We start from the raw sequence: 14260 nt of genomic DNA, 5'->3' as shown, positions 1-14260 counted from the left end.
TTCTGGGATTAATATTTGTAAGAAATCACAGACACATGTGAAAAGTGGGACCTATCAGCTCAGAGTTATTAAAGTAAAATAAATACTAATTAGCCTTTGCCTTTAACATTATCAATAAATTGACAAGACCATGTTTACACATTGGATGTATTATGATAATTAAGCTTAGGTTTAATCGTAGTCTAAACTAGAATTATTAGACCACACTTGTATGGAATACTGTGTTTCATACTACTTCTACCATATTCAAGGCAGAGATTCCATACATATTGTGCTCTTACCCCTCAAAATCTGGTGGAACAATGAAGCTCTGTTTATTCCAGCTATTAAGGAGTCTATCAACCTGTTGCTCACTACAGGTTGTAAAGTAGACAAGCTGCTCTTGGATGACAGCTAGATGTCTCTCCGATTGCTGGTTTTCACTGTAGATCTACATGTACAAGACAGATGTGGGTAATGGGTGATTTCAAGTCCGGTGTTGGCGTTGGTGTTGGGAGCACAATTTGGATTGCTTCCCCTAGCTCCAAAACTTATTCTGAGTTTTTAAAATTGATCCAGATCACATTCTTGACACCTCAACAACTAGTGAGTGACTTTTCAGGACCATCTTCATTTTATGTTTGGTGTTATCTTCGTGTAAAAAATGACCCAACGCCAACACTAAAAGGTCAACACTGAACTTGAAATCACCCATTGTCCAATATTAGTACTATCATCATCATTGCATGCACAAGTACATAATCATATTACATCGGATTTACAGATTCAATTCAGAGCTGAATATATCACATGTATATTCTCGGTTTGGACGTCACGTCGTCACCTCCATCAAAACATGTAAATATAGCTATCAATATATTCCACATACTTTGAAAGTTGTCATACAATTGACAGAAACACTCAAAATCATAACTATACGTGCTATCTACCTAAGATGTGGATAGAGAATGTGTTAATTGGCAAAAAATTGTTGGAATAAAAACTCTCCAAGAGAAGAATGATCAGTAAATGAAACGTCGTAATAAACAAAGTAGTCATAAATATCTAGACGGACATAAAAACACTCCAAATCATAACCAGTAAAGGTGCTATCTTCTTAAGATGTAGATAGAGAATATGTTTGAAGGAATGAAAACAGTCAGAGAAAAGAATGCTAAGCAAAAGAAACTTTCTGAAAAAAAAGAGATTGTAAATATTCTGAAGTATAAAAATAACACTCTAAATCAAAACTAATATAGGTGCTATCTACCTAAGATGTAGATAGAGAATGTGTTCATAGAAAACTTGAAGGAATGAAAACTCTTCAAGAAAAGAACTATCAGTAAATGAACTGCTGTAATAAATAAAGTCAACCTAAATATTTAGACGGACATGAAAAAATACTCTAAATCATAACTAATATAGGTGCTATCTACTTAAGATGTAGATAGAGAATAAAATTTGATGGAATGAAAACTCTCCAAGAATAGAACGGTCAGTAAATGAAATGTCGTAATAAATAGTCAATGTTATATAAAAACGGACATTAAAATGCACTTCAAATCATAACTCATATAGGTGGTATCTACTTAAGATGTGGACAGGGAATATGTTCATAGAAAAGTTGATAGAATGAAAACTCTCCAAGAAAAGAACAATCAGTAAATGAACTTTTGTAATAAAGCCAACATAAATATTCAGACAGACATAAAAAGCACTCCATATCATAACCAGTATTGGTGCTATCTACTAAGATGTGGAAAGAGAATATGTTCGTTGGCAAAAATTTGAAGGAATGAAAACTCTCAAAGAAAATAATGATCAATAAAATGAACCGGTTTGATAAATACTGTCAATGTAAATATATAGACAGACATTAAAACGAACTCTAAATCATAACCAGTATAGGTTCTATCTACTTAAGATGTGGATAGGGAATATGTTCGTTGGCAAAAATTTGATGGAATGAAAACTCTCCAAGGAAAGAACGATCAGTAAATGAACTGTCATAATAGAGAGAGTATTAGGACATCACCTATCAAACCCTGCAACGGTACATTTTGGATGGTAAATGTGCAACGGTACGAATGTTGCATTCAGCCTCCCATTTGCTTGAAACAAGGTAGGGATGTGTTGTACAACAAAAAATATGTTTTTTGTAACATACAGGAAAAACTAAATCGTAAAAACAATTTTCGCACCAGTCTGATCAAAGGAAGTGGTCTAACCATCCGCACCGATGTCTCCCTTCTCCCCATTCCGTAATGTCTTCAAGAATCCCTATAGTGAACCTACCCTAGAGTAGTGTAGAGCTAGTGCACAGTACATGGCAAACATCTTGAAGTTACTCTCATCGGTCTGATCAAAGGCAGTGGTCTGACCACCCAGATCTATCTCTCCCTCCATCCCAACCCCATCCCGTAAAGTCTTCAAGAATCCCTATAGTGAACCTACCCTAGAGTAGTGTAGAGCTAGAGCACAGTACATGGCAAACATCTTGAAGCTACTCTCATCGGTCTGATCAAAGGCAGTGGTCTGACCGCCCGGATCTACCTCTCCCTCCATCCCAACCCCATCCCGTAAAGTCTTCAAGAATCCCTATAGTGAACCTACCCTAGAGTAGTGTAGAGCTAGAGCACAGTACATGGCAAACATCTTGAAGCTACTCTCATCGGTCTGATCAAAGGCAGTGGTCTGACCGCCCGGATCTACCTCTCCCTCCATCCCAACCCCATCCCGTAAAGTCTTCATGAATCCCTATGGTGAACCTACCCTAGAGTAGTGTAGAGCTAGAGCACAGTACATGGCAAACATCTTGAAGTTACTCTCATAGGTCTGATCAAAGGCAGTGGTCTGACCGCCCGGATCTACCTCTCCCTCCATCCCAACCCCATCCCGTAAAGTCTTCAAGAATCCCTATAGTGAACCTACCCTAGAGTAGTGTAGAGCTAGAGCACAGTACATGGCAAACATCTTGAAGCTACTCTCATCGGTCTGATCAAAGGCAGTGGTCTGACCACCCGGATCTACCTCTCCCTCCATCCCAACCCCATCCCGTAAAGTCTTCAAGAATCCCTATAGTGAACCTACCCTAGAGTAGTGTAGAGCTAGAGCACAGTACATGGCAAACATCTTGAAGTTACTCTCATCGGTCTGATCAAAGGCAGCAGTTTGACCATCTTGACCCATCTTGTTTATCATCTGGACGACGCCAATGACGAGACCGTGGCTGATGATAGGCATGCATAGGATGGACCGAGTGGCGTAGCCGGTCTGCACGTCCACATCCCTGGATACCAGTAAAATATAAAGTGATATCGGTGAAGGTCACTCCAAGTTCTAATCCAATTTTTAGTGGTCACATATAGTGACAGAACTCGCCCACTTATGTACAAAAAAGATGATCTACTGGTTAGCCACGCCTGATATAGAAGCTTTTTTGGAGAGTTTTACAGCCAACCTGCAACATATATTGCACTCACTCTGTAAGAATAAAATTGACAGACTCTTGCAGCTGAGTGACAAAAAAAAATGTCTCCAGCTTTGAAAAGTTTTTTTTCTCCACTATTTGTCTCATTTATTTTTATCTCATTCATATTGACTACGTAGTTCAAACAGTACACAAAAATTAATTTAACTTTGTTTGTAATAATAATAATATGCAAAATCTATATAGCGCTTAATACAAATGTGTCTAAGAGCTGCATACTATTACCCCGGGTTTAGCACGACTACCCTGATCGGGCGCATCAAGCATTCAAGGAATCCCTTCCTACCGGGTACCCAATTACTACACCTGGGTCGAGAGTGGCAAATTTAGATAAACGCCTTGCCAAAGGACGCTAGTGCTGCCGTGGGATTTGAACCCCGGACCTTGTGGTTCAAAGTCCGAAGACTTACCCACTGAGCCACAACACCTCTACTACAACACCTCTAATAGTATCAATGAGCCTTGACAATCTTCTATAAACATTCAACTTTCATACACATAGTCTAATATTAGCCCTAAACACCAACCAGAATCCTCTGATAAACTTTTTTCATTGTTGTGCGATCCCCAAAACATTTCATAACCGGAACCCCAGTTTCTTCAAAGATAATACTTCAGAAAAATCACTGCAATGAAATCCTCCCCATTCGGTATAGTATATCTGCCCTCACTTCATGGGTGGAGAGACTTTTGATTTCAAGCTTAGGTGTTTGAAATGGTGTTAACCTGCAACCTATCTATTACACTTAGTATGAGTGTAAAACAACACAGTTCAATGCCTTGTGTTAATCGTCCCAGAAGCAGCCTCATTGCAGGCTTGGTGTTGCGGCTAATGTTTGTGTCAGTCCAATACCAACATCAAGTTTAAACACCAAACTTGATTAAACCCAAGCACAAGCATTGACGCAATTGTGGTGCAGTGGCTGGTGCTATATAGTTTTGACCTAACACTAACACAAACTTTAAACACTAAACTTGAAATCACCAGTGTTACTTCAATTGTGGTGTTGTGGCCGGTGCTAGTGTTGGTTCAATTTTCAAAACCAAACATGAAATCTACCCCAGCACCAGCATTATTGCAGGATTGGTGTTGTAGTTGGTGCTAGTTTAGGACCAACACTAACACCACCATCAAACCCTCAACTAAAAAGCAATTTCTGCACCAGCATTACTGTAAGATAAGTGCTGTGACTGGTGCTAGTTCTGACCAAACACTACTGAGAATTGTTAAACACCAAACCACATATCACCCATTTTAAAGTAATTAATCAAACCTGTTGAATCTCTGATCTTGGTACGCATCTACAATATTGACCACATCGCCAGTCTTAGCAACATGTCCTGCTATGCCTCGACTTATTGGGAATCTAGCATTAGAAAATTGAATAGTAACTGTAAATATAAGTACATAATGATACAGGTAAAACTGCTTACATTTAATCATTGGGGCCACAGAAATATGTTTTACTCAAGCAAAATTTGACTTAGAAAATATAAATAATACTTTTTCATATTATTCTGGTCTGAAAAATGCTTGGGCTTGTATATTATTCAACTTTTCACCTTGGCCAAGTGTAATGCAATAAAAGTGTCTAAGCAATTGAAATAAATGTATGTAAATAAGATACAAAGTATGACGAGCTACATAATCTTTTATTTCTGAGATGCAGAGCTTTCTACGTCAGGAATTAATTTTTTTAAAAGATTCTAATCTCACTTATCCTGGTGGGTCATGACTGGCACGGTCCTTTTGTTGGAACAAGATGAAAATAAAACCAAACAAATGATGTAGACGAAAAAGAAATACACAAGGCTAAAAAATATGCCTTGTTAACCTACTGGAACCAGGTAATCCCTGAACAAAGCCTATGGGAAATGGTCTTCGAAATATTAAGGAGTCAAGACAATTGATTACCACATAAGGGAGGCTGAACTGTGGTTTTATACATAATGGTGTTAGACGATCTGAGAATTAGACCATCAGCTGTAGCAGACATTGTAGAAAAAATGGGATCTAGTAATCAAACTGACCTTATCTGGCTTCTCTTGACAAAGACTGGTTTCCCATCCTTATCTATTCCATCATCAAATAGATCAGCATACAGCTCTTCTGTCTTGTTATCAACTAAGAAGAGAGCACACCGGTCTGCACTCACCAAGCTCTTAGCAAACATCTGTAACATAGAGCAGTTCAAGGAAAGAATGGTCATGTACTGCTAACAAGTGGAACGCCTCTGGCAGTCTCGCCTGCATTACGCAATTTAATATAGCAGCAGTGCTAACTTTGAAAACTACTATAAAATAATCATTCACAAAAACATCATTCATATAATGACATAATACCACGTTCATTGACCATAAATGACATTTGAACGGAGACTTAAGACTGTCAACTACACCCATGTCCACATTTCATTCACTCTATCCATAAACTTTCAAAGTTATGATGGCACTTCAACAATTACCCCAACATGGCCTAAGTTTATTGACCTTAACTGACCTTTGACTTGGTTTTGTGACCTGAAACTCACAGGGGATGTTCAGTGATGCTTGATTACTCTTATATCCCAAGTTTTATGAACTAGATCCATAAACTTTCACAGTTAGGATGGTAATTCAACAAATACCCCCAACACGGCCAAAGTTCATTGACCTTTAATGACCTTTGACCATGGTCATGTGACCTGAAACTCGTACAGGATGTTCAGTGATACTTGATTACTCTTATGTCCAAGTTTTATGAACTAGATCCATAAACTTTCAGAGCTAGGATGGTAATTTAACATATACCCCCAACACGGCCAAAGTTCATTGACCTTAAATGACCATTGACCATGGTCATGTGACCTGAAACTCGCACAGGATATTCAGTGGTACTTGATTAACCTTATGTTCGAGTTTCATGGACTAGATCCATAAATTTTCAAAGTTATGATAGTAATTCAACAAATACCCCCAACTTGACCAAAGTTCATTGACCCTAAATGACCTTTGACCTTGGTCACGTGACTTGAAACTCGACCAGGATGTTCACTAATACTTGATTAACCTTATGCCCAAGTTTCATGAACTAGGTCCATATACTTTCTAAGTTATGATGTCATTTCAAAAACTTAAACTTCGGTTAAGATTTTGAAAATAATTTTCCCAACATGGTCTAAGTTCATTGACCCTAAATGACCTTTGACTTTGATCATGTGACCTGAAACTCAGGCAGGATGTTCAGTAATACTTGATCAACCTTATGTCAAAGTTTCATGAACTAGGTCCACATACTTTCTAAGTTATGATGTCATTTCAAAAACTTAACCTTAGGTTAAGATTTTATGTTGACGCCGCCGCCGCCGTCGGAAAAGCGGCGCCTATAGTCTCGCTCTGCTATGCAGGCGAGACAAAAATTACCTATAAATTACATCAGTAAAATTGCCACAAAATTGTATACAGTTGATTGCAGGGGTGGATCCAATAATAAAAATCGGCAGGGGGGGCCAAAACTGCTAACGAGCAAAAAAAGGGCAAATGTCACAACCATCAAAGGCACTTTCATGTAAAACAAGTGGAATGCCTCTGGCGGTCTCACCTGCATCACGCGATTCAATATAGCAGCAGTGCTGACTTTGAAAACTACTATAACTCGCACAAGATGTTCAGTGATACTTGGTTACTCTTATGTCCACGTTTTATGAACTAGACCAATACACTTACAGAGATATAATGGTAATTCAACAAATACCCCCAAGGTGACCAAAGTTCATTGACCTTACATGACCTTTGACCTTGATCATGTGACCTGAAACTCGCACAGGATGTTCAGTGATACTTGATTACTCTTATGTCCAAGTTTCACGAGTCTGATCCATAAACTTTCAAAGTAATGATGGTAATTCAACATATACCCCCATTATGGCCAAAGTTCATTGACCTTTGACCTTGGTCATGTGACCTAAAATGCGCACAGGATGTTCAGTGATACTTTATTACTATTATGTCCAAGTTTCATGAATCAGATCCATAAACTTTCAAAGTTATGATGGTAATTCAACAGATACCCCCAATTCGGCCGAAGTTCATTGACCCTAAATGACCTTTGACCTTGGTCATGTGATGTGAAACTCATGCAGGATGTTCAGTGATACTTGATTAATCTTATGTCCAAGTTTCATGAACTAGGTCCATATATTTTCTAAGTTATGATGACATTTCAAAAACTTAACCTTAGGTTAAGATTTTGATGTTGATTCCCCCAACATGGTCTAAGTTCATTGACCCTAAATGACCTTTGACCTTGGTCATGTGACATGAAACTCAGGCAGGATGTTCAGTAATACTTGATTAACCTTACGGCCAAGTTTCATGAACTAGGTCCATATACTTTCTAAGTTATGCTGTCATTTCAAAAACTTAACCTTCGGTTAAGATTTGGTGTTGACGCCGCCGCCGCCGTCGCCGCCGCCGTCGGAAAAGCGGCGCCTATAGTCTCACTCTGCTATGCAGGTGAGACAAAAACCTGAGAAACAAAAGGATATTAAACAAACCTGAAAGTTGTCAAAAAAAAGGGATGGAGCATGTGCGCCCCCCCCCCCTGGGTTTTGGTATCAGCACATTATATTTGAGGTTGATTAGATCAATCGTAAGTCTTTGAAAGATGGGCCCGATTTCGGCCTTGGTTAACAGCAAGTTAAATGTCCTGAATCAATTAGCCAATTGATAAAGTCTGCCATTTAGAATCTCCTTTGCGACATCAAATAGTAAATGGGCAGACAATGTATTTCATTCAAGAGGTCATTGGTCATTCATGCAATGTAAACAACAAAGTATATTAACAAGGCAAACGCCAAGCGTTGTCTCGCCTGCATAATGCAGTCATGACGAGGCTGCATGTCAAAACTACATGTATGCTATATGACTTAGATGGACCTCTGTTACGAGTTTGGCGATCCCACCTCGAAGCTATAGAAAGTTATTGTGTGTACAACACAGCCAGTGCCAGTCATGGAAAGTTCATTGACCTTTGACCTTATTCAAATTTGACTCATATTCGAACTTGACCTGTACCTTCAAGAGATGGACGTCTGGTATGAATTTGGCGATCTCACCTCGAAGCTATAGAAAGTTATTGTGTGTACAACACAGCACAGTGCCAGTCATGGAAAGTTCATTGACCTTTGACCTTATTCAAATTCGACTCATATTCGAACTTGACCTGTGCCTTCAGGAGATGGACCTCTGGTATGAATTTGGTGATCCCACCTTGAAGATATAGAAAGTTATTATGTGTACAACACAGCACAGTGCCAGTCATGGAAAGTTCATTGACCTTTGACCTTATTCAAATTCGACTCATATTCGAACTTGACCTGTGCCTTCAGGAGATGGACGTCTGGTATGAATTTGGTGATCCCACCTCGAAGATATAGAAAGTTATTATATGTACAACACAGCACAGTGCCAGTCATGGAAAGTTCATTGACCTTTGACCTTATTCAAATTCGACTCGTATTCGAACTTGACCTGTGCCTTCAGGAGATGGACCTCTGGTATGAATTTGGTGATCCCACCTCGAAGCTGTAGAAAGTTATTGGGTGTACAACACAATTGTTGACGACGACGACGACGCCGACACCGGAAATAGTGATACCTATGTCTCGCTCCGCTACGCAGGCGAGAAAAAAATGCATAAATTCTTCATAACAATGCTTTTTGCTATTTTTTTATATAGAACAATATTTATAACATTTCGTTTTTCTTTGTTTTCTTTTCATCAACTTTGATCTCTACTTTTTCATTTATAATCTAAGATTCAATTTTGTGTTCTGCTTTATCATGTTTTGTTTTTAAACTTTGATAAATATGTTCCAACAAAGACTAAAAATATAAAGATTGAACACGTGTATTTGTAATTAATTCAATAATTTGAATTGTAAAACAGGTCCAACTCACCATAATGTGCTTGCTGAGGTCATCAATTGCTACAATGTCATCAAAGATTACCCTGCAACATTTTGACAGCAGAAGAAAAACTCAATGAAAAAATGCAAAAAGCATGATGCCTGGAAATACCATACGAGCAATCAAATCTTTTAGTTAAGTCAGAACTATCATTAACTACAACAGTAAAAATCCCATAAGCTTGTAGGAATACAATATCAACTCAGATGGAGTATGTAATCAAGATTGCTTAATAATAATTTGACAAAAATCAATCTAACACAAGCATGCAAACAAATGTATAAACAAAAGATAATCAGGGTGCTACATTACATTTTTGAAGCACTTGCCCAGCCGGGCAAGTAAATTTTCAAATAGTTGGAAAATACTTGCCCGAATATAGATTTCACTTGCCCGAAAAAATCCTTCAAAACAAAGTTTTATTGCTTCAAAACAAGTTATAGCCTTATAGTTTTACATACCATACCATTGACGGCTTTAAAAATACATTTTTCAACATGACTACTGATGTACCTTGTAGTTGTATTTCTTTTTTTTTATGATTTTTATCTTGAACATCATGACAAAATATATGGTAAATATGCTCTTTAATTAATTTCCTAATCTCATATATTTTCCATATATTTTGGAAGGGACTAGGACACACAATGAAAAAGGGGGAAATCACTGAAAATAACCAGAGAAAAAAAAATAAGAGAGGGGGAGAGAATGAAAGAAAAAAAAGTAAGAAGAAAGACAGAAAGGACAAAGAAATAAAGGAAGGAAGAAAGAAAAAAAAAGAAATAAAGAAAGAGAGAGAGAGAATGGCTGCGGGGAAGAGAAAGAAAGAAAGAAAGAAAGAAAGAAAGAAAGAAAGAAAGAAAGAAAGAAAGAAAGAAAGAAAGAAAGAAAGAAAGAAAGAAAGAAAGGAAGAAAGAAGGGAAAGGAGGATGGAAAGAAAAAAGAAAGAAAAAAAAAAGAAAAAAATGAGAGGAAGAGAAAGGAAGGAAAGAAAGGAATGAATAAAAGGAAAAAAGAAAAAAGGTAAACAGAAAGGAAGGAAAAGGGAAAGAAAGAAAACGAGAGAAAGGAAAGGAAGAAAGAAAAGGTATAAGGATAGATGGAAGGAAGGAAAAAAAAAGAAAAAAAGAAAAGATTGATACAACGAAAGACAGACAGAAATGAAGGAAAGTGATGAAGGAAAGCAGAAAGAAAAAATACGGAAGAAAAGAAAGGATGGATGGAAAAAAGAAAGATCAAAAGAACGAAAGACAGAAATAAAGAAAAACAGAAAGAAGGAAAGAAAGGAAGGAGAAAGAAAGAATGAAAGACAAAAAGAAAGGAAGGAATCAAGGAAAGAAATAAAAAAAGAAAAGAAAGAATGAAAGGGATGAAGAAAGTAAAGAAGAAAAAAAAACAGGAAGAAAAGGTAAAGAATGGATGGACGGAAGGAAGGAAGACAGTAAGAAAGAATGAAAGGGGAAAAAGGAAGGATTAAAGAAATAGGTAAACAAAGGTTGGATGGAAGGAAGAAAGAAAAAAAGAAAAGAATGACAAAAAGAAAGACAGCCATAGTAACAGAAAAAATGAACAAAAGAAGGAAGGAAATTTAAAGAAATAAAGAGAGATTCAAAAGAAGGAAAGATAGGCAGAAAGAAAGAAAATAGAGAGGAAGAAAGCTCAAACTATCCAGTCATAAATAAAGAAGAAAATTTATCAATTTCCTTGGCTAAAAAAATAGTTACGAAAGAAACCACGTTTATCAACATACACACAAATGCATATGTGGGACTGTCAAACAATGTATTTCAGTGTGTGCGATATATACAGACGATCATTCAAAACCCAATCTTTTTTAAGCATAACAGAAGTGAAAATTTCTCCTTTTACTGCATACAAATGACAGAGCTACCCCCAATTTAAAGGAAATATGGACACTACAAGAATTTTCATTGGTAAGAAATGTGAATTTTGACAGTTCTGTGGGAAATTTCTTCCAGAGCAAACTTCGTTCGTGCAGCTCCGTAGTACTCCGTAGAAACTTAACCACATGCATCGGCTGCGTGGACTAGGCGCTAGCTAGCTAGGTGTGCTAGACTGCCATTGATTCTGTGTGTGTATGTACGTCTCTGAGCTGTGTGTTTATTGCAGAAAATGGCGCAAATTTTGCAATTCGAAATTAATTATATTGCTTTTTTTTGTCTCTTTTTCTTTTCTATATTTTGTTGGTGAAATATCGAATCTTTCTAAAATATAATTTCCATAGGAGAATTTTGCTTGCCCGATTCGGGCAAGCAGTTTTTGTCTTTGCTTCAAAACACTTGCCCGACTCTAACTTTTACTTGCCCCGGGCAATCGGGCAAGCGCTTATGTCGCACCCTGATAATGTTAGTGTGAATAGATGTTTCAAAGACTTTCATAATTTCATTGTTATTTAATACCCTGATTTACGCACAATATGGAAGACTATAGCATGCAAGTACATGTATTCATTCTTATATTTACATTGTGGTAATATTTGCATAATTCATTGATATATATAAAGAAAACTTTTACTGCTCAGGACTTTTGATGAGGTTATTAATATCAAAACCAAAGTCTAATGCATTACAGTTCACACATTGAATGTCCCTCTTGTCTTATACATGTAGGCCTACATAAAACAATCGGAAAAATATTGTTATTTGTAGGTTTTGAAAAATATGATAGCCACTTGATCTTTAATTTTAACATTATGTAAACACTATGCTTCTTGACAAATTGTGTTAAGAATACAGTAACTGAAAATTATCTATCATAATAATGGACTTATAAGAGAACAAAATGAACATGTTACATCTAGGATATGGACCCAGACACTACATTAGTTTACCGTAGTTCTATAGTTACAACTGTTTCATATAGGATCTAACTATAACTTACATACTACGTAAATAATGGACGATCATACTTAAACATTTGTAAACACAATTGACGAGTGTTTCATAGAGCTGTTTTTAAGTTACAAGTGACTTTACAGAGGACTAGTGCTCCTTTTACCTACAAACTAATTCCACACCAATGAAAGTCTGAAGAAAGGTTCACCAGTAAGTTCATTCGTAACTTAATAACAGCTCTATGAAACACCAGCAGGGAAGCATTTCATAAACATTTTTGTCCAACAAGTTGTCAGATCTGACAACTTTCCTTGATTCTGATTGGCTGGGAGGCATTGTTACCATGGTAACTGTTGGATAAAACAGGGCTTGTCAGATAAAACGTCCGACAAGTCCTTTCATGAAACGCTCCCCTATCAAACAAGTGGAATGCCTCTGGCCGTCTCACCTGCATCACGCGATTCAATATAGCAGCAGTGCTGATTTTGAAAACTACTATAACTCGCACAAGATGTTCAGTGATACTTGGTTACTCTTATTTCCACGTTTTATGAACTAGACCAATACACTTATAGAGATATGATGGCAATTCAACAAATACCCCCAACGTGGCCAAAGTTCTTTGACCTTACATGACCTTTGACCTTGATCATGTGACCTGAAACTCGCACAGGATGTTCAGTGATACTTGATTACTATTATATCCAAGTTTTATGAACTAGACCAACACACTTTCAAATTTATGGCTGTAATTCAACAAATACCCCAATTTGGCCAAAGTTCATTGACCCTAAATGACCTTTGACCTTGATCATGTGACCTGAAACTTGCACAGGATGTTCAGTAATACTTGATTACTATTATGTCCAAGTTTCATGAATCAGATCCATAAACTTTCAAAGTTATGATGGTAATTCAACAGATACCCCCAATTCGGCCAAAGTTCATTGACCCTAAATTACCTTTGACCTTGGTCATGTGACGTGAAACTCATGCAGGATGTTCAGTGATACTTGATTAACCTTATGTATAAGTTTCATGAACTAAGTCCATATATTTTCTAAGTTATGATGACATTTCAAAAACTTAACCTTAGGTTAAGATTTTGATGTTGATTCCCCCAACATGGTCTAAGTTCATTGACCCTAAATGACCTTTGACCTTGGTCATGTGACATGAAACTCAGGCAGGATGTTCAGTAATACTTGATTAACCTTATGGCCAAGTTTCATGAACTAGGTCCATATACTTTCTAAGTTATGCTGTCATTTCAAAAACTTAACATCAGGTTAAGATTTGGTGTTGACGCCGCCGCCGCCGTCGCCGTCGGAAAAGCGGCGCCTATAGTCTCACTCTGCTATGCAGGTGAGACAAAAATTAACAAGTTGAACAAAGTTGGTGATAAAAAATTCAAACTCTAAACAAATAAGGAACAATGATAAAGATAAGTGACAAACAAACATTGAACAGCAAAAATATGGATAAAAAATCTTGAATTCAACTATTAACTAATTCAAATAAAACTTGTTTAACTCCCTTCCTATTACCTAGATACTTCAAGAAGAAAATCATTAAACTCCCTCTGTTTCATAAGGCCATTGCAAACCTGTACAATATTCAAAATGCCAATTAAATTTTCTAACCAACGATATGTTTGATTTTTTAAAGAACTGAATTGTAAGAATATTTTATATGTATTTACATTATATATGTACATGAATTTTTGTAATTTTACCTTGTTGTTTTGTGTATTTTTTATTATTTAATGAAAGCAAGGTTATTGGAGCTATGGTTATCTAACGACAGTTTCAGAAAATGAAATCGTCTGTTTAAAATACAGAGAAGAAATCAAATTTTTTTAGAGTATAATTTTTCTAGACTGAAATATTGTACAAACATGATTTGACTCCTGTGTTCAAAAAGTGGTATATCTCTTAATAACTCATAATTATGGTTCATAGGAAAACTGATGTCAACAAAACTAAAC

General features: G+C 36.8%; 1 protein-coding gene across 1 annotated transcript in view; it reads right to left on the bottom strand.

Annotated features, from left to right (window-relative positions):
* The window catches only part of LOC129258651 (cAMP and cAMP-inhibited cGMP 3',5'-cyclic phosphodiesterase 10A-like), a 49353-nt gene that overhangs the window by 19578 nt on the left and 15515 nt on the right, over nucleotides 1-14260 (bottom strand). Inside the window, exons 11-16 of the mRNA XM_064098805.1 lie at nucleotides 13821-13879; nucleotides 9410-9461; nucleotides 5501-5643; nucleotides 4744-4836; nucleotides 3070-3268; nucleotides 282-430 (exon numbers count right to left, since the gene is read on the bottom strand). Of these exons, the coding sequence (XP_063954875.1) occupies nucleotides 282-430; nucleotides 3070-3268; nucleotides 4744-4836; nucleotides 5501-5643; nucleotides 9410-9461; nucleotides 13821-13879 (695 nt within the window). The remainder of the gene's footprint in view (nucleotides 1-281; nucleotides 431-3069; nucleotides 3269-4743; nucleotides 4837-5500; nucleotides 5644-9409; nucleotides 9462-13820; nucleotides 13880-14260) is intronic.

Source organism: Lytechinus pictus, chromosome 4, assembly GCF_037042905.1.
Source record: "Lytechinus pictus isolate F3 Inbred chromosome 4, Lp3.0, whole genome shotgun sequence".
In the NCBI taxonomy this organism is placed as follows: domain Eukaryota; kingdom Metazoa; phylum Echinodermata; class Echinoidea; order Temnopleuroida; family Toxopneustidae; genus Lytechinus; species Lytechinus pictus.
The sequence above is the reverse complement of the archived record's forward strand: the minus strand, read 5'-3'. Positions and strand labels throughout refer to the sequence as shown.